Below are 26,441 nucleotides of genomic sequence, written 5' to 3'. Positions count from 1 at the left end.
TAAATAATTATAATAAATTAGCATTTTCCTAGGATTTAAAGAAATTTTAATGAGCTTCATACTCTGAAAATATTTTTTTCTGAAAGTTTAGGGGAGGTTTCCTAAATCATAAAAAGTTGTGATTAAAAGGCTACTATTGGTAGGAGGGATAGAATAAAGAAAACTATGAAAACCAAGTAAGAATTGTCCTGTGAGTTATTTAGAAAGACTAAGTTAAGATCAGTATGTTCTTTTTGGTATGTAATATATGTTTTAGGATTCTGGCAGAATTGGTGATAAACTTACACAAGTGTGAAATAATAATAAAGTATGTACTAGGAAGTGTATTGCAACATTGTTTATAATGACAAAAGATTGGAAAGAACCGGAATGCCTCTCTTAGGGGAGCAGTTTAATAAATTATGTGTCTGGAAAGGAAGGCAGTGCAGCTGTTAAAAGAGTGAGATGGTTCTGTTTACAAGGGTATGGAATGAGCTCGAAGATTTGTTAAGTGAAAAAGCAAGCTGCCCAGGTGTATGTAGTTTGCTATCATTGGTACATATGGAATAAAACTATATAAATGTGTGTGTGTATATACAAAATTGCCTCGGGAAGGACACAAAAAAACTGGTGGTAACTGGTTGCCTTGTAGCAGGGACTAGGCAGGGGTGGAGTATGAGAAAGACTTTGCTTTTTACTGTGCATCCTTCTGTGCCTTGTGTATCATATGCAGATGTTTCCTATTGAAAAAATAAATAGTAAAAAATATCCAAAAAATAAATAGTAAAAAATGTTCCCTTGGTGGTATCAAGAGAAGGAGATATTGCTTAATCCTGCTTCTGTCTTCCTGTGTTTGGCCACCCACCTGTCGTCTTGTAGACCATAGGCCACCACTGTCGTCTTTTTTTTTTTTTAACATACATGCCATAAACTAGTCTTCAAGCAAGGAATTCTTTGCTTTATCCAGTGCAAAACACAGTGTAAGTAGACATTTGCTTTTTTGAAGATTTTTTTTTTGCAGGACTTTTTTTCTGACATTTTTGTGAATTCACGATTGGTGATGATTTGTTAAAAAGTAAGTAATATTCATTTTGTCAAAAGTAGCCTTGTGATCTAGTTAAACTAGTCATTTTCAGGAGATACAGTTTTGATTGGTATTTTTTTAATGTCCCACGAGGATATTGTTAAACTTTTTGTTCGTTGCAAATATATTCCTAGTTTGTTTACTTTAAAATTTTTGTTAAATATTGTGTAGAAGTTTAAACTTATAGTCAATTGATTTGTTTTCTCTCATGCTTTTTAAACTTAGAAATTAGGAAAATTATCTGGTCACTTAATATTCAGTCTCCTTTGTACCTAATTTTTATAATTTGACTTAACATTTTACTTTTGATTGACCATTTAGGCATGAGTTTCATAGAGTGGAAGTTTCACCATAGGAGAATAGGGTGATTCCCTTGACCCAGTGTATTACTTTATCCAGACATGAGCAGATTCAGAGGCCCTGTCACTAACCAAACCCACAGGACTGATTCATAAGTTTAAAAATTCGAGTCTCAGGATAACCAGTAGTTGAGGGAACAACTTGGGCAATTTCCTAGTTGCTAAGTCCGTGTGAGAATACAAACTTCAGGTCACAAAGTTGCTTGACACACCTTTAAGACGATGGAAATGTTATGAATACTTACATCAAGTTAGGGTAACTGGATAGATTACTCTTTTCCATCTTAGGGATGTTTTTTGTTTATATAAAATATCACGGATAATTAGATTGCTGCGTGTCCTACATGGTGCCAGAAACAGAATAACAAACTAATTGTTCCCTGGACTTTTTTTTCTCTTTTAAGAAGGCATATGTCTTTCTAGCTTCCAGGAACCTGGATTCTCCAGTTTCCACATCCCGTCAGGAGTAGCCACTCAAGTGTATTGTAGTGGTGGAAGGAGAAAGGGTAACCAGACTGTTGTAACGCCTCTAAAGAATAAGAATTTGTGACTAATACTTGCGTTTCCTTAAGTTGACATTTTAGCATTAATCTCACTTTGGAAGGAGATATGTTACTTGTCCTATTTATTGTCAGGGTCAATTTCCCCATCTTATATTTCAGGGAGGAAATAATGCCGGCCATACAGTTGTCGTAGATTCTGTGGAATACGATTTTCATCTTTTACCCAGTGGAATAATTAATCCAAATGTTACTGCATTCATTGGTAAGTATATAAACTGAATTGCTTGGGGATTTTCGCCTAATTGATAATAGTGTTCATTTTTCATTATCTAAACTGACTACATCTCACTAATCAAATGATTCATTGATCCCTTATTAATTTTGACCTTGGTACCTTCTGGAATATACCTAACTTTGGCTATTTTACGACTTTTAGATCTCTTAGCACTAATACTTTTTGGAATGATGACTTTGCATTTATCTGTGATCACTGGCAATCTTAACTCTATAAAGAGGTATTAGATCATCAAATCAGTTTTCCCAACACTATGACACACAGTAGGAAATACCAGAGGTCTGTGTTCCGTGGTTGATTCTGAACCCGTATAACATATGATGCAATCTGATATTTGCTATTCTAGTTTTTTATTTTTAAAAATGCTAATCACAACCCACAAAATTGATTTTATGACCACTGATAGGATGTGAGTCCCCAACTTGAAAGACATTGATCTAGAGTCTACTGTGACCTGGGTTCAGTTTGCTTAAAACTACATAACTAGTTTCTTTCAAAACAATAGTTTGACTTTGTTTCAAAGAAATTTCAAATTATATTGAGTGTAATTTTAGTATGTTCTTTTTTTTTCCTTTTGCTGTGGAAGATTAGCCCTGAGCTAACATCTGTTGCCACTCTCCTTTTTCTTTTTTTTTTGCTTGAGGAAGGTTAGCCCTTGCACTAACATCTGTGCCATTCCTCCTCTATTTTTTATATGTGGGTCGCCACCACAGCATGGCTGACAGGTGGTGTAGGTCCTTGCCTGGGATCCGAACCCGTGAATCTGGGCTGCCAAAGTGGGACATGCAGAACTTAACCACTATGCTAGGGGGCCGGCTCCTATTGTGTTCTGTTATGTATTTACATTATACTGCTGTTTAAAACTTGGAATCATTTCTGTGGTAACTCCCTGATAAATCAGAATATTCTATTAATCAAAGTCCCTCACTCTTCTACTATTCTAGATAAAGGGTTATTGTAGATGTCTATATTTTAATATCGTTATGTATGTCTGTATTATAAGTATAGATGTTTAAGGTTGGGATTTGTTTGTTTTCCTTTAGGAAATGGTGTGGTAATTCATTTGCCTGGATTGTTTGAGGAAGCAGAGAAAAATGTTCAAAAAGGAAAAGGTATGAAAGAACAAGTCTGCTTTGCCTGATAATCAGTTCTTTTTTTGTAAAGTTTTATTGGGATCTCATGCTGGACAAACTTAACATTTTTGTCTTATACTTCAAAATTGAAGATCATTGTAGGACAAATTTTTTAACATTAGTTATTACATTTTATTCATTATAATCAGTATTGTAAACAAAAGACAAAAATAATAGGGTCATTGTGTAAGTCCTGATTTTTTACACATTGGTCATCTGCAAACTTTATCTTTAGGTACTAGAATTACTATGTGTTGGTGACAAAACTTGAGGAAATTTGTGAGTTCATTTTGTCATTTGTGCTCAAGTTAGAATCCTCTTCTGCCCAAACCAAAAATTAGCTTAGGGCAGGCAGTCAGGAAGCTGACGAAACCCATTCTGCACGCTGTCAGTCTTGTTTTCTGGAGGATCTGGAGCTCCCTTGGTTGCTACAACCCAAGGATAAAGAGAGTTGTTTAGGTCCCACCCTCCAAATGAGGGTGCTCCTTCTATGCAATGTGTCCACTTCCATCTCCTTAAAAAAAATAAAATAAAAAAGCCTTGATTTCCGGCCTTTCCTAATCTCTTCTGGATTTTTGGAAGTCTGTTTACATTCAACTTGGCTGCCCTGCTAGGGTTTGAGGGGAATTTGGCAATGCACATAATACACAATTGAGGAAAATCATTAGTGTGATTTCTCCTTAACTTAGCTCGTATTTAAAATACTCAATTCTATTATGTTGTTAAAGTTTATTGTTCAGGTTTAAAACATAGCAATCTGTCCTCAAGGGTTCCTAACAACTAAATCTGACCTCACAGAATACTGTCTTGCTGCCCCCTCTCTTGTCTTCCCCGTGTTTTCACCTATCGTTGGTGTTGGTGTCTGCTTCTTAAATTATCAATTTGAGGTTCCCATGCTGCTCTCTTCTCCTTCATCCCTTTAAAAATTTTGCCCTACTCTTTTTCCTTCACCTGTGTAACCCAGCTGAATCCACTTTCCTGAGTTTCTTTGTAATATTTTCTTTATAATATTCCTTAAACTAACTTTAGAGTACATATTTACATGTCAAAAACAGCTATAGAGGGGGAGGCTTAATACTCCAGTTTATCTTTTAGCATATTACCGAGGAGGTTCTCCTCTTTAATCTATAAGGAATAATTTTCAAAACAAATCTTGGGATATTATCAAAAATAACAACTAATTTTTAATATACAAAGATTAGTTTTGAAAATGTTTGGAGCTTGGCAGCTTATCTTTAGAATGCATATAGCCTACTAAAGTACTGTCTTTAAAGGAAAATATCTATTTAGATTCATTTATCTATTCATTCAGCAATCATTTTTTTGAACATTTATTGGATGACAGGCCCCAGGCTATGAAAACTCACGGCCCCTGCTCTCAGGTATTCAGTTAGGTGGGGAGATACATATATATCTTGTTACTGTTCTGTGTGATAAGTACAGTAATGGATAGTACTGTGGAGGAATAGTGAGGACATGTTATTATCTTGCTTAATAACACTTGTTAGAACTGTCTTTTGGGAAAGGGTGCCATTGCCAAAATTAACTACCTTTCCTTAAAATTCCCCCTGCTCTGCACCTAACTCCCCCTCCCCCTGCCTCCAACAAAAATAATATTTTCCTACCATTTGCTTTTTGGATTCATAGAAATATTTTATGTGGATATGGCTGGCTTGAGTTGGGAGCTTTTTAAAAGCAAAACATTTAGAAAGGTAGAATTTGTGAATGAGTTTCTATATATAATGAATGACAGGTGAGAAAAATTGTTGTTAAATGTTTCCTATGCAGAAGAAAAGGTACAAAAGCGATTAATTCAGTGAAAAACACTTTTAAACGTTGTATTTCTAAAGAACTTTAATATTTAAAAATTGTTATACAAAATGTTCAATTAAATGTATCTTTTCCCCCTTTCCTTTAGGTCTAGAAGGCTGGGAAAAAAGGCTTATCATATCCGACAGAGCTCATATTGGTAAGAGGGACATAATGCATTGATTCATGACAATCTTTTTATCAGAAATTGATCACATGAAAGCATTTAGTAGCCATTTTGTCTTTGAATTTTAGTGAAAACTAAGTAGGATAGATTATAATATATTCATGCGCTGCATAACGATGTTTTGGTCAACGGCGTACTGCATATACGAACGTGGTCCCGTAAAGTTAGTACCATATAGCCCAGGTATATAGTAGGCTATACCATCTAGGTTTGTGTAAGTGCACTCTTTGATGTTCGCACGACAATGAAATTGCCTAACGACCCACTTTTCAGAACATATCCCTGTTGTTAAGTGACACGTGACTGTAATTGAGTTCCAAATACTTGAACTCTTATTAATTTTTTTCTTTTTTCTGTTTTTGATGAAGGCTGGTCTAAAATTTACCTATTTCTGAAGAGTTAGCTAAGCAAACGGGTAATATAAGCAGTATTTCACGAGACTTCTCTATTTCTACTAAAAAAATAAGCCATATCAGAATACGAAGAGCATCATGTAAAAGTAGGTCTACCATCTGGCAAATGTTTACAGTGACTGTGCCTAAAATGTAATAATACTGCTTTTTAAATGATTCAGAATAGCCTTCTCCTCCGTTGGTTAGAGCAAGCTGGATTCTAAAGTTAATTTCAACCGCCACCAATAAATTTGAGGTCTGCTTCCCTGTTATTATCCTGTCTCTGAAGTGATAGAATTGTTAAACAGCAGTGACACGATTAAGAGACAATGACCAGGAAAGAGAAAGAAGAACTATAACCCACGTAAGAAGCTTCTGTGTGATTGATCCAAACTCCGAAATCGAATTAAACGTGTCTGTCTCCTGAGGCAGCAGCTGCTCTGGGTTTGGATGGACCTCCATGTTAAAGGCAGCTCCTCACGTGCTTATAGTGTTTATCAGCCGAGTAACCGTGCCTCCAAGTAACAGTCAGAGACTTGGATCCTGTGCGGAGTCTCAGTAACCCAATAAAATAACTTATTTGAAGTAGACTGTCCTGCATTGACATACAGCTTTCATGTAAAATGTCCCCTTTCTCATTACTTAGTTTGCCATGGGCTCCTTAATCTATAAAATCTGAAAAGAACAGTTTTTGATTATCACTCCAAAACACTTTTACATTAATTCACATTATCCTATATGTTGTCTCTGAGTAGGCTGGTTATCCTTGTACTCAAGACTTTGCTAGTTGTTAGTGTGACTAGATAAAATGTGTAGAATACTTCCATATTTTCCATAAAACAAAGTAGGCTGTGAGTCATCACAGTAAGTGACTGTACTTAAACTATGAAATTATTAATCATCAGTAATAATTGTATTTAAACAGAATCTTTTCTTTGAAGAGCTCATAGTTTTTTTCTTTTTTAGCCAAACTGCAATTTATATTTCTAGAGTGATTAATAGCATAGATTCATAACCAAGACAAAAAAAGAAACAAACTTTACAGTCCCAAATAATATGCAATTTGGATAAGAACAAAAGTGTTTCATTTTGCTTTTCTGAGGAAGGAGGTTGTAAATCTGTCATTTTTGTTGACCATTTTAAGCTTCTAATTTTTAAAAAATTATGCTCTCAGCCTGTCACCTATATAGTTTAAAATATTTTTTGGTTATTAGCTTGTCTTAGTACTTTTATATATCATCACTATACACTCAGGCACCACATAATGACGTTTCAGTCAATGAAGGCCGCATATATGAGGGTGGTCCCATGAGATTAGTACCATATAGCCTAGGTGTGCAGTAGGCTACACCATCTAGGTTTGTGTAAGTGCACTCTGTGATGTTCACACAGCATCAGAATCACCTAAGAATGCATTTCGCAGAAGGTATCCCCATCATTAAGTGACATGTGGCTGTAGTGTTATAATACAGAAAACAATATAGTGTTATTAATATTTTTCCTTACTGACAGTCTTTTAGGTATATAATGAAAAATATGTTTTTGTGCATTACTTTTGTAGTATTTTTGTCTGCTTACACTCACTGATCATTAACCTTATACGTATTTTATCCTATTACCGTGAGTCATCTTTATCTTCTTTCACCTTGCTGGTTTTTATGTATAGCCTCTTGTTATTCATTGCCTCTGTCTTGTGGATAAAGTGCCGAGCTGAGTCAGATGATGAAAGCCACTACTTATCTTCAGAACTGTCTAATGTTCCTCTGTCATCTGCTATGTGGAATTCAGTGTCTGAGTCTCAGTACAATTAGGATTGCAAAATAGGATACTATTTAGTATGTACCCTTTGAGTAACTTATAACGTTCATGTACATAATTGGTTAGCTAGTTTGGCTATATGTAGTTATAAACATATACTGATGATATTAGTCTTTTGGAACGAACATAGTGTTGAGAGAGATATCTGTGTTCCTGTCTGGATTCTCCCCCTTTCTTCTTCATTTCAAATGCTTTGGGTTTGTACTTGACAGTTTGCATCCTTGGGAATAGCACAGTGGTTAAGCTTGTTATGTAACTACTTTAGACTACAAAAACCAAAGAAAATAGTAATGTGAAAAGGTCAAGAGACTGGAATAATAGCTTAAGTAATGTGGTTTAAACCATAACAAATGTGAATTAATTTATAATTTTGTTATATGTCTTTAATAATGATGTTTCCTTTTGATAAACTTACGTCCTGAAAAGAAAGTATTTTCTGATGGAGGAAGACTGAGCCCAGAGAGGATAGCTCGGACTAAAATTTAGATGTTAGTAGTAATATTTGTAATGATATATGTATGCTTTAAACATGTGTTACTAAAATGTCTATAAGAAACATTTTTAGTACAGTCAATTCTAAAATGATGAAAAGAAGTAAAATAGTGTCATAAAAATATCAAATAATTACCTGGAAAATTGCTGAGAATCCTTGCTATAAAGCCACTTCAGATTTTTGCTTCAGGGACTCTCTTACCGTAGGACTGAAAGGACAGTCCTGTGGGCTCCATTGTAGTTATGGCGTTAGAACACTTGTTTCAGAACTGAGCACATCCCTGGGACGTAGATGCTTAAAAATATAATTTATTGTTTTCCAAATTTCCATAAAATCATGAGGTAAGTTGGTACAAAGTATGATGGGTGAAATGATGGGTGATATAGAGTATGGTATAGTAGAATTATAGGTTTGGAATGTTAGGGATCTAGAGCCAAATGTTGACTGTGTGTCCTCTAGCAAGTTATCTTCCAGGCGCTAATTCCCCCCATCGGTAAATCAGGGACATGACACCTCGCACAAGGCAGTATCCGTGTTATCTGTTTTGTTCATATATATGCCCAGCCGCTAATTGAGGTGCCCTACCCCGCTTGATCAAGGTGTACTGTTTTTCCAGTCCTAGAGGTATTGTTCTGTAGCTTTGTTGTTGTGTTGTCTTTTTTGCAGGGGAAGATTCTCCCTAAGCTAACATCTGTTGCCAATCTTCCTCCTTTGTTTTTCCTTCTTTTTCCTCCTCAAAGCCCCAGGACATAGTTGTGTATAGTTGTAAGTTCTTCTGGTTCTTCTGTGTGAGCTGCCGCCACAGCTTGGCTACTGACAGATAAGCAGTGTGGTTCTGTACCCAGGAACTGGGCCTGGGCCACCGAAGTGGAGTGTGCCGAACTTTGGTAACCACTAGGCCACCAGGGCTGGCTCCATAGTTTTCTTTACTTTCTGTGCCTTGTTCTTTAGTTTTAGTGCCTTCATTTTTCTGAAGGAGTATATGTAGGATCAGTATTATTTCTTCTTTAAATATTGGATAGAATCTTTGTGGGGATGCTTTTAGTTATGAATTCCATTTCTTTAATGGATATAGACATATTTAGACTTTTTTTGTTTCTTCTTGTATCAGTTTTTGTAATTTGTTTTTTCAAGGAATGTATTCGTTTCATCCAGCTAGTCAAATTATTGGCATAAGGTTTTTGCTGTTTGTGTATTATCCTTTTAATTTCTGTAGACTTTGCAATGATGTCCTTTCTTTCACTCCTAGTATTGGTAATTTGTATCTTCTTTTTCTATCAGTCAAACTAGAGCTTTATCCGTTTTATTGATTTTTGTTTTTTTCAAACAATAAGCATTTGATTTTGTTGATTTTCTCTATTTGTTTACTGTTTCATTGGTTTCAGCTTTTATTATTCCATTCTTTCAACTTTCTTTGGGTTTAATTTGCTCTCTTATTCTAGCCTCCTTAGAAGCTTATTAGATCATTGACCTTAAACTTTTCTTTTAATAATGTCATGCACCACATAACGACATTTCAGTCAATGATGGAATGCATATAAGATGGCGGTCCTATAAGATTAGGACCGTAGAGCCTAGGTGTGTAGAAGGCTGTATCATCTAGGTTTGTGTAAGTACAGTCTGTGCTGTTCGCACAACGACGAAATCGACTAAACGCATTTCTCAGAACGTATTCCTGTTAAGTGATGCATGACTGTGTAAGCATTTAAAGCTATACACCTCCCTCTAACACTATTTGAGCTATATTCCACAAATATTAACATTTTGTATGTTTATTTCCATTCGGTTGAAAGTACTTTGTAATTTTTTTTGTGATTTTTGATTGACCCATGAGTTACTGAGAAATATGATGTTTATATTTCCAAATATTGGAAGATTTTCCTGATCTCTCTCTATTATTTATTTCTAATTTAATTTTGTTGGAGACAGACTATATTCTGTATGATCTCAGTCTTTTTAAATTTGTTGAGACTTGTTTTGTGGCCCAGTATATCTATATATAGACCATTTTGGTTAATGTTCTTCGTGCACTTAAAATATGTATTCTGTTCTTGTTGAATAGAGTGTTTTTTAAATGTCAATTAAATCAAATTGAATGATAGTGTTGTTCAAATCTTCTATATCCTAGCTGATTTTTTGTTTACTTGCTTTGTCAATTACTGAGAGAGAGGCGTGTTGAAACCTCCAGCAATAATTGTGAATTTGTCTGTTTTTCTTTTCAGCTCTGTCAGTTTTTGCTTTATATACTTTAAAGCTCTGTTAGGTGCGTGTATATTTAAAATTATGTTTTTGATGAATTAACTCTTGCATCATTATGAAATATCCTCTTTACCTCTTGTAATATTCCTTATTTTGAAATCTACTTTGATATTGACATAGCCACTAGAGCTTTCTTAAGATTAGTATGGTGTATCTTTATGCGTGGCATATCTTTTTCCATCCTCTGATAATCTTTAACCTATCTACGTCTTTATATTTATGGTGCATTTATAATAGACAAAATATAGTTGCTTTTTATTCATTGTGACCATGTGCCTTTTGGTTGGAGTGTTTAGACCAATTACTTTTAGTATAGTTAATTGTCAGTATGGTTGAATTTATATCTGCTCTGTTTTCTGTTTGTTCCATCTGTTTTTCTCTTCCTGATTTCTTTTAGATTTAATATTTTAAATATTATCTCCACTATAAGCATATTAACTATGCCTCTTATTTTATGAATTTTGGTAGTGGCCCTAGGGTTTATAATATGCATCTTTAAGTTATTATGATCTGTAAAATAACGTGTTAACCTAAGCTCCTTACTACAGAATGACTCAGTTTCCCTTGTCCAGTCTTTTGTGTTATTGTCGTACATTTTACATCTACATTGTTATAAGCGCCATAATACATTGTGTATACTTTTGCTTTGAACAGTCAATTTTCCTTTAAGAAATTTAAAAATGAGTAAGTTGTTGGCCAGTTCTTTACGTTAGCATACTTAAGCAAGTATGCAAAGAACTACATTACATTGCAGTTGTGCCCTGTCTCATTGAATCTCATAACAAAATTTGTAATATAAGAGATGCATATTGAGAGAAAGAAACTTGAGAAATGGCTGAGACTGAAATTTTTAAACATTTGAAATCCAGGTTTGTTGTGTGTCTGTTCTTTGATTCAACGACTATCTGTTGAAGGCCTGCTGTTTGCCAGGTACGGTGCCAGGCACTGAGAACCCGCAGTAGCAGAGACAAATAGAAGTCCCTTAATGGAGCGCATAGTATAGTAGGGAACACAGATAATAAACACAGTAAATAAGTAGTAAATGCACCATGGCATGTAGTGGTAAGTTCTGAGGAGAAAAGGTGAATCAGAGGATGGAGCCAGGTAGAGTCAAGAAGTTTGGAGGAGGTGGGTGGGGACCTGTAGAAGTGGCTGAGGAGGTTTCACTGAGAAGATGATGTGTGAGTAGAGACCTGAAGGAGATGCAGGATGAGAAAGTTCTAGAGATGCTGTATGAGGTTGGAAGGCTGATGTGAGGTTATAGAGAGCAGTACTGCATTGTGACTCAAAAATCTGTTAAGAGGGCAGATCTCATGTAAACTGGCCACAATTAAAAAATAATAATAACTTAAAAAAACACGACCTGAGGAGGTATGAGAAGCAAGCAAAGTGGATATTACGTGTACTGAGGCTCACGCTGGACACATTGATACAGTGTAACATGAATAGTGTTAATAAAACTCGTCTATAATAAATAATGAAAAATAATAAAATGGTGTTAATAAAACTTAACCACTAAAGGTGCACAATTATCTGCAATTTTAAAAATTAGATGGAATCCCCAAGGTGGTATTTTTTTGTTTTCAATATCTGGGCTGTAGAAAACAGAAGAGACATTCCAAGCAACTTCAGACAAAGACTGTTCTTTCAAAAATGGTAGTGGTGGAGGTTTTAAGGCTCCCTGCTACAATGAAGCTTTATGAAAGTAATTATTCTGATTACACTAGTAGCTTCCTGGGGTCTATAAAAACCTAAGAAAAACATTAGCTCTGTGGCAAGTTACTAAATTAATTTCTGAAAAATATGGTTCACCTGCTTTCCATCAGCCATTTATTTGTGGTTTGCTAGTGGCCTCTGTAACTTCTTTGAACATAGAAAATAAAATGAATATTGAAATGCAGATGCTTTTTTATTCAAAAGAAATGGCGAACTCCAAGGTCTCAGTCTTGTCATAACTGATTTGCAAAGTCTGAATTTAATGAAATAACTCCTAAGAACTAGTCTGGTCTCTCAAAAGTCGATAAGAAAGGCTGTTGGCTGGGCACCAAAATAGGAACATGGTAATAAAGTACATGATCCTGTAGGCTATGATAGCTTTCTATTGGCCAAGGTCTAGAATCCATGTGTTAGAAGTAAGTGAGCATTTTAATGTACAACCTAATACAGCAAAGTGCACAAGAAGTTTACACATATTTTACCCCTTTAATCGCCTTATTATACACCTTATTGTGCAGAGCCTTCCTGCTACACTAAAAAGCTATTTTGTTAACCAAGGGGGTGAAAGTCCTATACACTGAAAACTGTAAGACATTGATGAAAGAAATTAAAGAAGGCACAAATAAATGGAAAGATATTTTGTGCTCATGGATTGGAAGAACTAATACTGTTAAAATGTCCATACTACCCAAAGCAATGTACAGATTCAGTGCAATCCCTATCAAAATTTCAATTAGAATTCCAATTAGAATTTTTCACAGAAATAGAACAAACAATCCTAAAATTTGTATGGAACCACAGAAGACCCCAAATAGCCAAAGCACCTCCACAGCTAGAGGCGTCATGCTCCTTGATGTCAAACTCTATTACAAAGCTGTAATAATCAAAACAGTATGGTGTTGGCGTAGAAACAAACACATGGATTAATGGAGTGGAATGGAGAGCTTAGAAATAAACCCACACATATATAATCAATTAATTTACAACAAAGGAGCCAAAAATACACAATGGGGAAAGGACAGTCTCTTCAATAAATGGTGTTGGGAAAATTAGCCACACGTGAAAGAATGAAACTGGACCACTGGATCTTACACCATACACAGTAACTAAGTTAAAATGAGAGTAAAGACTTGAGTGTAAGACTTGAAACCATAAAACTTCTAGACGAAAACATAGGGGTTAAGCTCCCTGACATCAGTCTTGGTGATGATTTTTTTGATTTGACACCGAAAGGAAAGGCAACAAAAGCAAAAATAAACAAATGGGACTACATCAAGCTAAAAAGCTTCTGCACAGCAAAGGAAACCGTGAATGAAATGAAAAGGCAACATACTGAAAGGCAAATGAATATTGGATAAGGGCTTAATATCCAAAATATATAATATAAAGAACTCATACAACTCAATAGCAAAACAACAAACAATCTGATTTAAAAATGAGCAGAGGATCTGAACAGACATTTTTCAAAAAAAAACATACAGATGGCCAACAGGCACTTGAAAAGATGCTCAACATCACTAGTCATAAGGGAAATAGAAATCACAAACACAGTGAGATGTGTCACCTCATACCTGTTAGAATGGCTATTATCAAAAAGACAAGAGATAACAAGTGAGGATGTGGAGAAATGGAAACACTTGTGCACTGTTAGTGGGAATGTAAATTATTGCAGCCACCATGGAAAACAGTATAGAGATTCCTCAAAAAATTAAAATGAGAGCTACCATGTGATCAGCCATCCCACTTCTGGGTATTTATCTGAAGGAAACGAAAACACTAACTTGAAAAAAATATATGTACCTTCATGTTTATTGCAGCATTTACAATAGCCAAGACATGGAAGCAACCTGAGTGTCCATTGATGGATGAATGGATAACGAAGCTGTAGTATATAGGTACAATGGAGTATTATTCAGCCATAAAAAGAAGGAAATCTTGCCATTTGTGACAACAGGGATGGACCTTGAGGACTAAGTGACTACGCTAAATGAAATAAGTCAGATAGAGAAAGACTAATACTGTATGATCTCACTTATATGTGGGATCTAAAAGAAAAACTAAACTCATAGATAACAGGGAACAGATTGGTGGTTGCCAGAGGCTGGGAAGGGGTGGGCAAAATGGATGGAGGTGTAATGTACAGCATAGTGACTATAGTTAATAATACTATATTGTATATTTGCAAGTTGCTAAGGCAGTAGATCTTAAAAGTTCTCATCACAAGAAAAAAAATTTGTAACTGTATGGTGATGTTAACTAAACCTATCGTGGGGATCATTTCAGAATAGATACAGGTATCGAATCATTATGTTGTATACCTGAAGCTGTTATATGTCAGGTGTATCTCAGTTAAAAAAAGCTACTCTCATGACCTTTCCTAGTCATTATCTACTCCCTTTCACCAAGGGTAACCACTGTTACAGTCATGCATTGCTTAATGACGGGGAGATGTTCTGAGAAATATGTTGTTAGGCGATTTCATCGTTGTGCGAACATCAGAGTGTACTTATGCAAACCTAGATGGTGCACCTACTGCGCACCTAGGCTATGTGGCACTAATCTTATGGGACCACCATTGTATATACGTTCTGTTGACCGAAGCATCAGTTACGTGGTGCGTGATTGTATTACTTCTCTCACCGTATATTAGTGTTGTCTGTTTTTGAACTTTGTATAAAACTATACATTATGTAATCTGTTGTGTCTGACTTCCACTCAACTTTATGTGTATGAGATTCAGTATTTTATTTTTTCATTGCCATATAGTATCCCATTGTATGAATTAATATGCCATAATTTATCCATTCTACCATTAATGAAAATTTGAGTCATTTCGAATATTGAGTTATTACAAATAATGTTGCTCTGAACATTCTTGTAGATGTCTTTTGGTGTACAATATGCCAACATTTGGTGATGTTTTTGCTACCTAGTTCTGTGACACTGAGGCAAATAGTGATTTACAGGATAATTTTAAATCACACAATAAAAATTTAGTTCCTGTATTGTGATTAACTAGTGTAAAGAAGTGTCAGACCACGAGGGAAACCTGTTGATCAAACACGGCTGTGGTTATTAACCTTCCCAAGCAGGGGAGAGGACTGCCCTGACAATTCTGTAGTGTCTCGAAAGAGGGATCAAGGCAGAGTACTTCGAAGGCTTTAGGGGCTAGGCGTAATCAGAGGGTGGTTTTGGGTCAGGTTTCCTCGAATTTTTCTAGTTTCACCATCTGTAACTACAATGCTGTAATACTATAGTCTTCTGATGCTTCTAAATAGTTGTTCTACCGATGCCACCACTAGTTCCAGGAACCTTATATCAGTCGTTCTTTTTAACATTGACACATTTCAGCTTATTTGGAAACAATAACATTGTGAAAAGAAGCCCTGGTTAAATATACTAAAATGATTAAATTGCACACTTTAATGGGTGAATTTTATGGTATGTAAATTGTATTCCCATAAGGCTGATTAGAAAACAAATTAAAAAAAGAAACCTTGGTTAAAAGTTCAGAGACCAAAATTCTAGGCCTGCCTATTCCATAAACGAGCTATTTATTCAGTCAGTAAATATTTGAGAACGTGTAGGCACAGAAAATCAACTAGTAATCTAAACTGACACGGTCCCAATACTCATAATGTGTTGGTAGGAGAGAGAGTGAGCGAGCTTGATTGTGCACGCAGGCCTAGGGAGAGGCATGTTCAGACAGGAGAAGCACCTGCCTTGTAGCCAAGGACTGAAAAGAATGCCCTTGTGCCCAGAGGGCAGAAAGAGGGCAGAGCCTAGTGTAAGATGGAAGGGCAGACTGCAAGGAGGCCATGTAAAAGAGTGGTCGTTTTCTTTTGAGCAATAGAGAGCCATTGAGTTTTAAAGGTAAGGGAGTGGTGGCATCATGTCTGTGTCTTGGAAAGATGGCTTTGGCTATGTTAAAAAATATGAATTAGAGACATACAGGCGTGGACATAGCCACACTCATAAGGAGACCACAGTTTTAGTGAGAGATGGTGGAAGCTTGGGACTAATGAGGGAGAGGGACATATCAAAATAATTCCTAAATTTCTGGAGTCCAGAATTTGAAGAAAAAAGGATATCTTAGTAAACTGAGCTTTATAGAATTGTAGGGTAGGGTGTTCCAAAATTACTCTCTTAATGACTCATTTTTAAACTAGTATAGATTGCAATAAATAGGAATGAAGGATCAGGCATATTGTCATATTAATCTACCAGTTGGCATTATAACCTTCACTTCCACTCTTATTGTTGCCTTTTAAAATGTATCCATTTAATTTGTCATAATGAAATTAGGCTGAAGGGATTTATAACTTCAGTAATTTAAAATGCAATGTGTTGCTTTCCTGTATTTGTTTCAACAACAACTGTGATTTTGTTCTTTTTATCCTCAGTGTTTGATTTTCATCAAGCAGCTGATGGTATCCAGGAACAACAGAGACAAGAACAAGCAGGAAAAAAGTATGATATTGTGTGTGTGTGTGTGTGTGTGTGCGTGCACGCGCATGTGCATACACACAGCTTAAGCATATCCAGAACCTTATGTTTAAATTCTAGGCCAGAGGTTTAAGAAAAATAAATATTAAAATATCCTGTTTAGATTTCAGAGAAAATCAATAGGATTGTGAAAATAAACTTACAGGAAATAGCAAAAACAGAAAACAGTCATAATAACTTCATTCCTTGTGATGATCTCACCACAAGAGCTGCATCTTTCTTGTCTAACTCAAAGCTTGTTTTAATTTGTTTTTAAGTTTGGGTACCACAAAAAAGGGCATTGGCCCAGTTTATTCTTCCAAAGCTGCTCGGAGTGGACTGAGGATGTGCGATCTTGTTTCTGACTTTGATGGCTTCTCTGAGAGGTAACTAACTTGAGTTTCAAAATGGAAAGAGCGAATGGATTTTTAGGATTTTTAAAACCCAGGATACAAATTGGTAAAATCAGTGTTCTAGGTTGAACAGCGGTGGCTCACCTTTTTGTTTTCTTTGGACTATTAAAGCTATTTTTTGTTACGTTCTCATTGGTCCTTAATTTCAGATTAACTTCATGAAAAGTCACATGATGCTGATACCATAGCAGTGCCCCAAGAAGACAAAGCCAAATTATAACTAAGGATTGGAGTTTTGAGTGGTTTGCTAAGAAATAGAGATGTTTTCAGAGGGATGTTTCAGTCCTTTGGTGGGGTCACCACACCCTAGAGCCTTCCTTGGTCCTCAGATTTTTCAGGTCCAGAGACTCCATTATGTCTCCCACCTAGAGATAATTAGCCTCTCAGGTACTGGTGAACTGTCGTGTACCAAGCTCACCTTGAGAAACAGCAGTGCCACATTGACACTTACTCTCCGTAGAAAAGTCTCCATGGGAAAGCTGGTCATCATCAGAGAGCTATCTGGTGACTGAGTGATGAGGAGTCTGTCGGTTGTGTTTAATCACCGTTGGCATCAGAAGTATGACGTGCTGTATCCATTTTCAGTCAGCAGTGTGTCTGCGCTGTGGGGCCCCTCCGCTGAGAACCTTAGAGACAGATTGCTAATGTCTGCCTCTGTCTCTTTTAAAAGCATCATGTGGACTGTCCCCTTCTGTTTTTCACATAGTATCATATAATTAATTCGGATATAGTCTTGTGGTTACAGATTTCAGTCACCTTAATTATATTGTTGATACTCCTAAACTTAAGTAAAAAATATTTTTAGTGTTTCCATTTCTTCATGTGACTGATATCTTCTTTATTAGATTTTATTTCTCAGAATGTAACTAGTTTGGAGATTAATTTGTTATTAAGACTGCTTATCTACACAAACCATTTGAATTGAATGATATTCAGAATATTTTTAAACAGAAGTAACATCTTGATTTATCTATATTTCTCAGGTTCAAATTTCTGGCTAACCAGTACAAATCTATATACCCCACTTTGGAAATAGACATTGAAGGTGAATTACAAAAACTCAAGGTAATGCTTTCTGACCTTTATAATGTTTTTTTTAAAACTCGCTTGCCAAATTGGCATCTAGATCTTTCATTCATTTAGGCTTTGTGTTAGGAACTGAAAATATAAGAATAAAGAACATACGGTCTTCAATTTCCTTATATTATGACTGAGAAGATACACATTAAATGGTTGGTAGTATAATAAGTGCCATGCAGATATGTGTAAAGTATTATAGATAAGAACTGGTAAAGTGAATTGTTTGTCCTGTTTAAGTCTCAAAGCATATAGGCTTAAAGGGACACGGCGTATTTGAGTAACTTGTCATGATGCGACTTAAACAAAAGACTGTGTGGGGAGCAAGAGTGAAGGACCTGAAAATACAATGAAACAAGTAGGGACCGAATCCTTGGTCTTACATTGGTCTTATGTGCAGTGATAGGGAGTTTAGCTTTTATCCTGGAGATGATGAAAAGCTACTGAATAATTTTGAGCAAAAAAAAGACTAGATTTGTATTATATAAAAATCACCCATAATAATGTGGAGGTCAGATAACAAAGGGACAAGTGAGGGATGGTAACTTTTCAAGCTAACCAGCCCATTTAGGAATGATAACCCATAGGGTCAGTCTCTTTAGCACTGTGCTCTTAAGAGATAATCAGATAATTGGCCAAAGATGAGGCCACAGTTGGCAACTGCTAGGTGTCACTGCTGCCTGAGTCAGTCAGTAGTCAAGTCTCCCATCCTCTCCACCCTCCCTTCCTCCACTGTCTTCGGAGAATTTCAGGCTATTTCCTGAGTATCTCATTGCTCCTCTTCTGTAAATAAGTATGAACATCAATTCCAGAGCTGAATAGGAATGTATAAGCCTCATATGCCATTCTAGAACATTTGCAGCCCTTAGGTCTGTCCACTCACTAAATTCCTAAAAAAAATGACCTCTAAGGAACATTCTAAATATTAGGTATTTGGATTCCAGTGTATTGATTCACTTAGAATAGACTGCCATTTTCTTTTCATTCTGTCATGCAAAAAATATTTAAAATTTATTACTAGCAACTTGGAAATATTTATGTACTCAAGTACGGGTATGGCTTTTCGATTCTATTTTTAACATGTTCCATGTGAACGTAACATAGATGAGTAATAATGAACAGAACTGGGTAAGAAGATTCTTAATAGGTGATATATGTTAATCAGGACTTTAAGGACAAGGGGTGTGATGAATAGTATGATCATTCCAGGCACAAAAAAAGGACTAAAACAGGAATAAGCATGAGATTGGAGACTAGAGCCAAGAGGTGACCATACTCTTTGATCAATGGTATAATATAGTCAGGTGGGTTCGTAAGTGGATTTTGGAATTTCCATACTAGCTGGCTAAATATTTAAACATAGTTGAGGGCCGGCCCCGTGGCTTGGTGGTTAGATGAGCGCGCTCCGATGCTGGTGGCCCGGGTTCGGATCCCGGGCGCGCACCGAGGCACCACTTCTCTGTCCATCCTGAGGCCGAGTCCCACATACAGCAACTAGAAGGATGTGCAGTTATGGCATACAACTATCTGCTGGGGCTTTGGGGGGAAAAAATAAATAAATAAAATCTTTAAAAAAATAAATAAATAAAAAAAAAATAAACATAGTTGAGACTAGGTTTTATTAACTATAGGCCTTGGGGGAACTCTTGTTTATATTACATTTTTAATTGAATTCTACAATTAAGCAGTATTGTTAACACTTTATATTTTGAGAAAGTTTTGTAATGCTCACGTGTAAAATGGTATTTGATATTATCTACCAGTAATACTGCTGAGATGTTTTGCTACAATGGAGTACAATGGCGAAAGAATATCAGCAATCAATCATTGAGATTTGCATGCTTGGCAATGTCGCTTGTGGCCCTCACCACATTTTGAGAATCACCCCGATGCAAAACTCATTTCAAAACTCATGGTTACATGGATTACAAATGCACCTTTTTAGATACCTCACAAAATATAAAAGCACAATGTAATGTAGTCAGTTCTTTTTATTTTCCTGAAAGCTGGTTTATGAAGTATGAGTACTTGGCTATTCAGAAGGTTGTCATCATTATTGGCAGTGAGGTTAATATAGAACCTTTGAATTTCATCGTGTCTCTACCTCTCTGGAGCTAGTGTCTCTTTTCTGGTTCTGGAGAGTCAGCGTGAGAGACCAAAGCTAATCCAAATGTTGCAGTAGGTGAGCACCATCACCAACCCCTTTCTACGTGGCATTTGGCTGTTTTCACTGTCATAAAGTCAGGTGATTTGTACTTGTACTGGTTATATTGTAAATTTATTGTATAGATTCAAATTGGTTTTTGTCTTTGTGTATAGGGTTATATGGAAAGGATTAAACCAATGGTGAAAGATGGAGTTTATTTCCTATATGAGGCCCTACATGGACCACCCAAGAAAATCTTGGTAGAAGGTGCAAATGCAGCACTACTAGATATTGATTTTGGTAAGTAAGATGTGACTTATGGGGAGCTTAACTGAGCCCTACAGTACTTAAGATATAAATAATTAATGTTAGCATTAAGGGGTTTTAAAACAAGGCTTTTAGCTTCTATATTCAGGAATGATGGAAGTTTGTCCTCCTATACTCTTCTTTAAAGGAATATTGTGGAAACCACAATGCAAGTGTGCAGTTTTGTAGTTCATTCGAAAAATAAAATCACTATTCAGGTCCGTGTGGGTTTGGGAGTCTATAAACTGATTTTTGTTGTTTGGTTCTTGGTTCAATTCCAGACCTCATTTCCTTGAAACTGTAAGATGATTAAATGAATCCTATGAAAGGATCTTTATCTTTAATTCTGCCTTTTTTTAAACATCAGGAACTAATATACATTGTTATTAAACATGCATATTCTAAGATCTGTGGAAGTCTGTTTAATTAACTCCCTGGGCATGAGATTCTGAATGGATTTAGAGTATTGCCTCCATCTTCAAAAAGTTAATGCTTAAGGTCTTCAAACTACTGTCCCATTAGTTCGTAGGCCTTTCCATCTAAACGTGGTCTCTCGGGATAAGTCTGATTGTTTTCAGCTTTTATTGACATTCCTTTGGGCTTTTGACTCCAAGTAAACCAGTTTAAACACAGCATTTCTATATAGTAAATATGTATTTTTGATACCATAATATGCCTATCCAATCTGGAAAGAAAGCAGAGTGTCTAATTAGCATAGTGAATAGTTTAAGTAAGAAGAGGATCTTTTGTGGGGTGGGGGTATACCACTCTTAGCTTACTTTTGTCATTTCTAGGATTCCCTGAATAGACATCAAAAAGTAGGGAAATGCTGAATAGCACAAAATTCTTAGTGTGTTGTTGTCACTCCAGGTTGCTGCTGTACCTTAAATATTCATACCAAGGAATATGTTTTAAACTAACAGGAAAGTGTTAAAATACATAGATTATAAGTCTATATAGTGGAATAACACTGGGGTTTTTGCATTAAATTATTTAGCTGTCCATTAGGTGAGTACCTACCATGCAGAGCTGAGTAACTCCAGGAGCCTCTCCAGTGTAAGCACTGTAGTTATAGTTCTAACCACCTGTGTTTTTATCTCATTAAAAGAGACAAAAAGAATTAAGAATAAAACACTGGGGCTTTGAGAGGGCAGTTAACAGTTATATTCAGGTCTGTCAAATACCTAGAATATATTCAAATGCAGAATTTTCATAGTAATTGTTTTAAAATAATGTATAACTGTGTGTATATATATTTTAATATTTGTTTTTATTTTTAGGAACTTATCCTTTTGTAACCTCTTCAAACTGTACAGTTGGAGGCGTTTGTACTGGATTGGGTATGCCCCCTCAAAATGTTGGAGAAGTGTATGGAGTTGTGAAAGCTTATACAACTAGAGTTGGTATTGGTGCCTTTCCTACAGAGCAAGATAATGTAAGCCTATTTCTCAGTAAATTGGATCCAAAAAGTTTTAAAATAAAAATTCATGTTTTTTTTTTCCTTAATGAATTCTTGTCTTCGGTGCATTTCACTTAATGTATGAGATTGATCAGAGCAACATTAAAAAAGAAATTCAGGGTCCGGCCCAGTGGCGCGAGTGGTTAAGTGCGCGCGCTTCGCTGCGGCGGCCCGGGGTTCGCTGGTTCGAATCCTGGGTGCGCACCAACACACCGCTTGTCAAGCCATGCTGTGGTGGTGTCCCATATAAAGTGGAAGAAGATGGGCACGGATGCTAGCCCAGGGCCAGTCTTCCTCAACAAAAAGAGGAGGATTGGCAGATGTTAGCTCAGGGCTGATCTCACAAAAAAAAAAAAAAAAATTATACACACTTTTATTATTAGTGGCAGCAGCTTGGCAACAAAAGAGGAGGGGTTAGAGGGCCCTTAAGGGTGACTGTAATTGCAAGGCTGAAGAAGGTGGGTTTATGAAGGGATTAGGACAGTGGAGGAGAAGGAAGAAGTTAAAAATAACAACTGCCTGTCACCAAGAGCTTATTAGGAGCGAGGGTGGAGGAAAGTGGTCTCCAGACACTGTCTCGTCGCAGCCAGCACTTGGTGCTGGTGACTCGGGCCAGGCACTGCCTCAGTGCTGTCGAATTGGAAGTTTTCTGGATCCTCACAGCAGCTCAGGGAGCTGGGTGTTATCACCATCCTTTTGTCCATTCTACACGTGAGGAAACAGGCCCGGAGAGCTGAAGTAACTCACCCGAGGCCACACAGACAGACAGGGCTGGGATTCCAACCTGACCAAGCAGCATTTTGCAAAAGCCATAATTGTGATGATATCAGAGTACAAGAGATAATGAAATGATGGCTTTAATCAGAAAGGTGTAAATTAGGGAATAGACAGATCACAGATGGGAAAATTAGGCTGTAGGGAGTGGCTGTATCTTAGATCTTTGAGCATTGTTTTAACTTAATTCTCTTAAAAAGGGCACTGTGATCAAAAACTTAATAGGTGCGAGTTTGCCTCATGGTTTTCAGGAAAATCATCATACTACAGCTGTTCTTGGAACAACTGGCTTAACTTGTCTATTCTAATAAATACTTATTAACAACTGAGTTTTTAAAATGCAGCTTTATATTTTTTATATGTTAATCTAAATTTTAAGAAGTTATCTATATAACATCATAAAAAATATTAGTTTTAAAAAATGAAGCAAAAAGTGGACCTATTCTAAATAATGCTTCCCTCACATAAAATCCATCATCTCTTTGGAATTCTACCTTCAACTTAGTTATTTTCTGAAAGATGTTTATCTCAAAAAGACTTTGATTTGTTATAAGATCTTAAGTATAATTCTACTGGATTTACAGCATTGGTATTCTAATCCTAAAGTTCTATTTTCTGTTCCCTAGGAAATTGGAGAGTTATTACAAACAAGGGGTAGAGAGTTTGGTGTAACTACTGGGAGGAAAAGAAGGTGTGGCTGGTTGGACCTTGTCTTGCTCAGATATGCTCATATGATTAATGGATTTACTGCGTGAGTATTCTTAGAAGCATTTATTTCGGGAAATAATAGGACAGTTCATGACCACACGTTAAATTTTGTGGAGTGCAAACTTGAGTTAGTACCCTAACAGAAAAATTTCACTTTTTAGCTTCCAAATGAAATTGTAGTTCAACGTAGAAGTAGACCAAGATATAAGGGAAGGGTACATGACAAGAGGGACCCCAAGTTATCTTCCTAGACATCCAAGGATGGGAGAAAAGAATCATACTCTGACTTGTGTATAAGTATAGAAGGAAGTAGGATAGGTAGGTGGGTAGGTAGGTAGGTAGGTGGATGGATGGGTGGATGGATGGAGCAAGCATAGAGTATGCATACAGAAGGCAGGCAGTGCAACATTGATTTAGTGCATGGGCTTGATGGATGTCTGACTTTTTGATTCAAATCTCAGATCCATGCGTTGTGCTGTGTGACTTTGGGCAAGTTAATCTTTCTGTGCCTTTTCATCTTCTTTAAAATCTAGATAATAGTATTACCTACTTTATAGGGCTGTTTTGAAAATTAGATGAGAATGTAATGAGAGCATATAGGACATTGCCTGGCTCACTGAAAATGCTCAGTAAAAGTTGTTACTAACACATATACATAAAATATGTAAATAAATGTATTCGTGTCTATATTAATTAAGCTTAACTTCTGGCAGATAACAGAATAAAGGATAAAACAATAATTGGTGGATGAGAATTCCAAACCTAGTGTTTTATCTAATTTCTACAGATTTTCCCTTAAAACTCTGTTTTCCAGTCAGTTCATTGGGAGATTTTGATGTATCATTAAAAAGTCCATGGTGTGGTTTCCTCACTCTCCTTTGACAATTTCTGACCAGAAAGGTGGAGGTGATGGTAACCAGAGTGAAGAAATGAGGGTTGCTGGCATGTGGGTGAACATACATATATCTTGCGGTCATCCGTGTGGGGCAGTGAGTTCTGCTGTGTCCCACAGTCACCAAATGCATCCTTTACTCCAGGCATATTTACATCTCACAAATGTTGATCAATCATAAGAAAGCTAAGCAGGAGGGTGTGGATTAATCGGTGGAAATCTACTATAATTATTAGAAAAGTAACTTACTAGTAGGTCAGTTAAGTCATTTTTTTATCACGAGGGAATTCCATCAGTATGTTGTCTTATAGCGTTTTATGTGTGGTGTGATTTAAAATATAATCCTAACCAGTTTTCAGAATTGCTTTGGAATTTTTAGCTTTGTATGAATTTTCCTTTACTTCTTACCAAGATGGAAGTTAGGGCTTGAAAGAGTTTGCTGTTTTAACGTTGCCTTTTCTTCCAAAATTAGGTTGGCACTTACCAAATTGGATATTTTGGACATGTTTATGGAAATAAAAGTTGGAGTTGCTTACAAATTAGATGGTGAAATCATACCTCATTTCCCAGGTACTCTTTTTAGGCTATGTATAAAAAGTATTGTTAGGTGAATGTATTAGAGCAGTTTCATAAAGCTATTCTGTATACTGTGTGATATATAGCCATAGGCTTGATAGGTCTTTTGTGAAGCGTGCAAGTGTATACACTTACTGCTGGCATTTGTTTCATAGCTGCTTTCATTTGGGTGCTGGCTCACAGCAAGCATGTGCTCAAACTCAAAACACGAAAGCAGAGGCGTGGTGCCTCAGCCCAGTGATGCTGCTTCTGAATCTCATCTCCCCAGTTTTGAAGTAACTTCTGTGTAGGCATTCCTCCCTTCCTTGAGAAATATGGGGTAGGGGAAAGAGCCCTGTCTGTCAGGGTAAGCAGGTTCCTCATACGTTAACCCACCCTGTCCTTCAGGGCACACGAATGATTTTCTCTAACCTCTATTCTGGGTCTAAAGAGGGTGGAGGTAGGGAGACTTCTGCTTGAAGCAGTGTGTTTTTTCAGGTGTATCTTTAGTTTTATGATTTCTTCAGTTACTCAGGAAGTTCCAAAAATGTTTCCAGCTTCCAGAAATAGGAACTGTTAATTTGTTTAGTGATCCTGTAAGATTGAGAATATGCCAAATGAAGGAATCTTGACTAGCTTAATGAAACTTGGTAGGCTGGTAGGTTTTGTGACTTGCTGATAACAACCAGTCCTTGGGAATTGAGAATAGCTTCAAGTTCTTAGAAACATGTTTAAAGTCATTCAACATCTGAGCCATCTCCAGTTCAGTTTCTCTTGACTGTTCTTTTCCTTGATTGTGGATCACTGTTTCTCTGTCTAATGACTTTTGGTTGAAAATTGGACATTGTGGATAATCTGTTGTAGAGACTCGGATTCTGTTTATCTTCCTCTGAAGAGTATTGGTTCTTGTTTTAGGGGACAGTTGAATTACAGGCTAATCATCTTGAACTTGTAGAACTTGGTTTATGCTTTGTTAGCATAGTTATGTGGAGAACCCAGGCTCTTTCCCAAAGCTCTCTAACCCAATGTGAGTTAGTCTCCTAATTCTGTCTCCTCTGTGATCTTGGCAGAGCTTGGTTTTAGGCTTCATTATGGGGATCTGTAGGAGGTTTTACTTGAGAGTGTGGTTTTCACTTTTAAGGAGCAGCCTTTCTGGTGTCTCAGCTGGACGCCAGAAGAGTTAACACGGAAAGAGATCTCTCCAGTCTGGCGGTCCTGGAGCTCCAGCGCACCCGTCCCTTCCCTTCCACCAGCACTGCTTGACCCCTAGAATTTTTGTCCCACTCAGCCGTGTAACAGCTGCTACTGGTAAGCCTCCGATGGTCCCATTCTTTGCATGTCAGTTGAACTTTAGCCATGGGACTTTCACGTGGACTTGGGGTGGGGGGCCGGGTCTGCATAGCTCCTTCCTCTCTGATACTCGGTCTCGATGATTCTAGCTGCTTCGGCTTCCCTGAAATCGGACATCTGCCTTCTCAGGTCGGTGGGACCACTGTTCTCTGCTGACTCCAGCGGTCAGGAAATTGTCCCTAGGCAGAGAGCTGAGTGGTTTCAGGACTTGCTTGTGAGTTTTCTTTCTCTCAGAAACCACAGTTTTAT

At 36.7% G+C, this 26,441-nt stretch overlaps 1 protein-coding gene across 1 annotated transcript in view; it reads left to right on the top strand.

The window, feature by feature from the left end:
- ADSS2 (adenylosuccinate synthase 2) overlaps positions 1-26,441 on the top strand; it is a 41,075-nt gene that overhangs the window by 9,892 nt on the left and 4,742 nt on the right. The window contains exons 2-11 of the mRNA XM_014794676.2: positions 2,085-2,187; positions 3,264-3,332; positions 5,272-5,322; positions 16,431-16,497; positions 16,791-16,898; positions 17,909-17,990; positions 20,322-20,448; positions 21,735-21,889; positions 23,314-23,438; positions 24,760-24,857. Of these exons, the coding sequence (XP_014650162.2) occupies positions 2,085-2,187; positions 3,264-3,332; positions 5,272-5,322; positions 16,431-16,497; positions 16,791-16,898; positions 17,909-17,990; positions 20,322-20,448; positions 21,735-21,889; positions 23,314-23,438; positions 24,760-24,857 (985 nt within the window). The remainder of the gene's footprint in view (positions 1-2,084; positions 2,188-3,263; positions 3,333-5,271; positions 5,323-16,430; positions 16,498-16,790; positions 16,899-17,908; positions 17,991-20,321; positions 20,449-21,734; positions 21,890-23,313; positions 23,439-24,759; positions 24,858-26,441) is intronic.

The sequence above is a fragment of the Ceratotherium simum genome, chromosome 36 (assembly GCF_057802395.1).
Source record: "Ceratotherium simum simum isolate JZ-2026a chromosome 36, ASM5780239v1, whole genome shotgun sequence".
NCBI lineage: Eukaryota > Metazoa > Chordata > Mammalia > Perissodactyla > Rhinocerotidae > Ceratotherium > Ceratotherium simum.
This window is presented reverse-complemented; position numbering and strand designations above follow the sequence as displayed.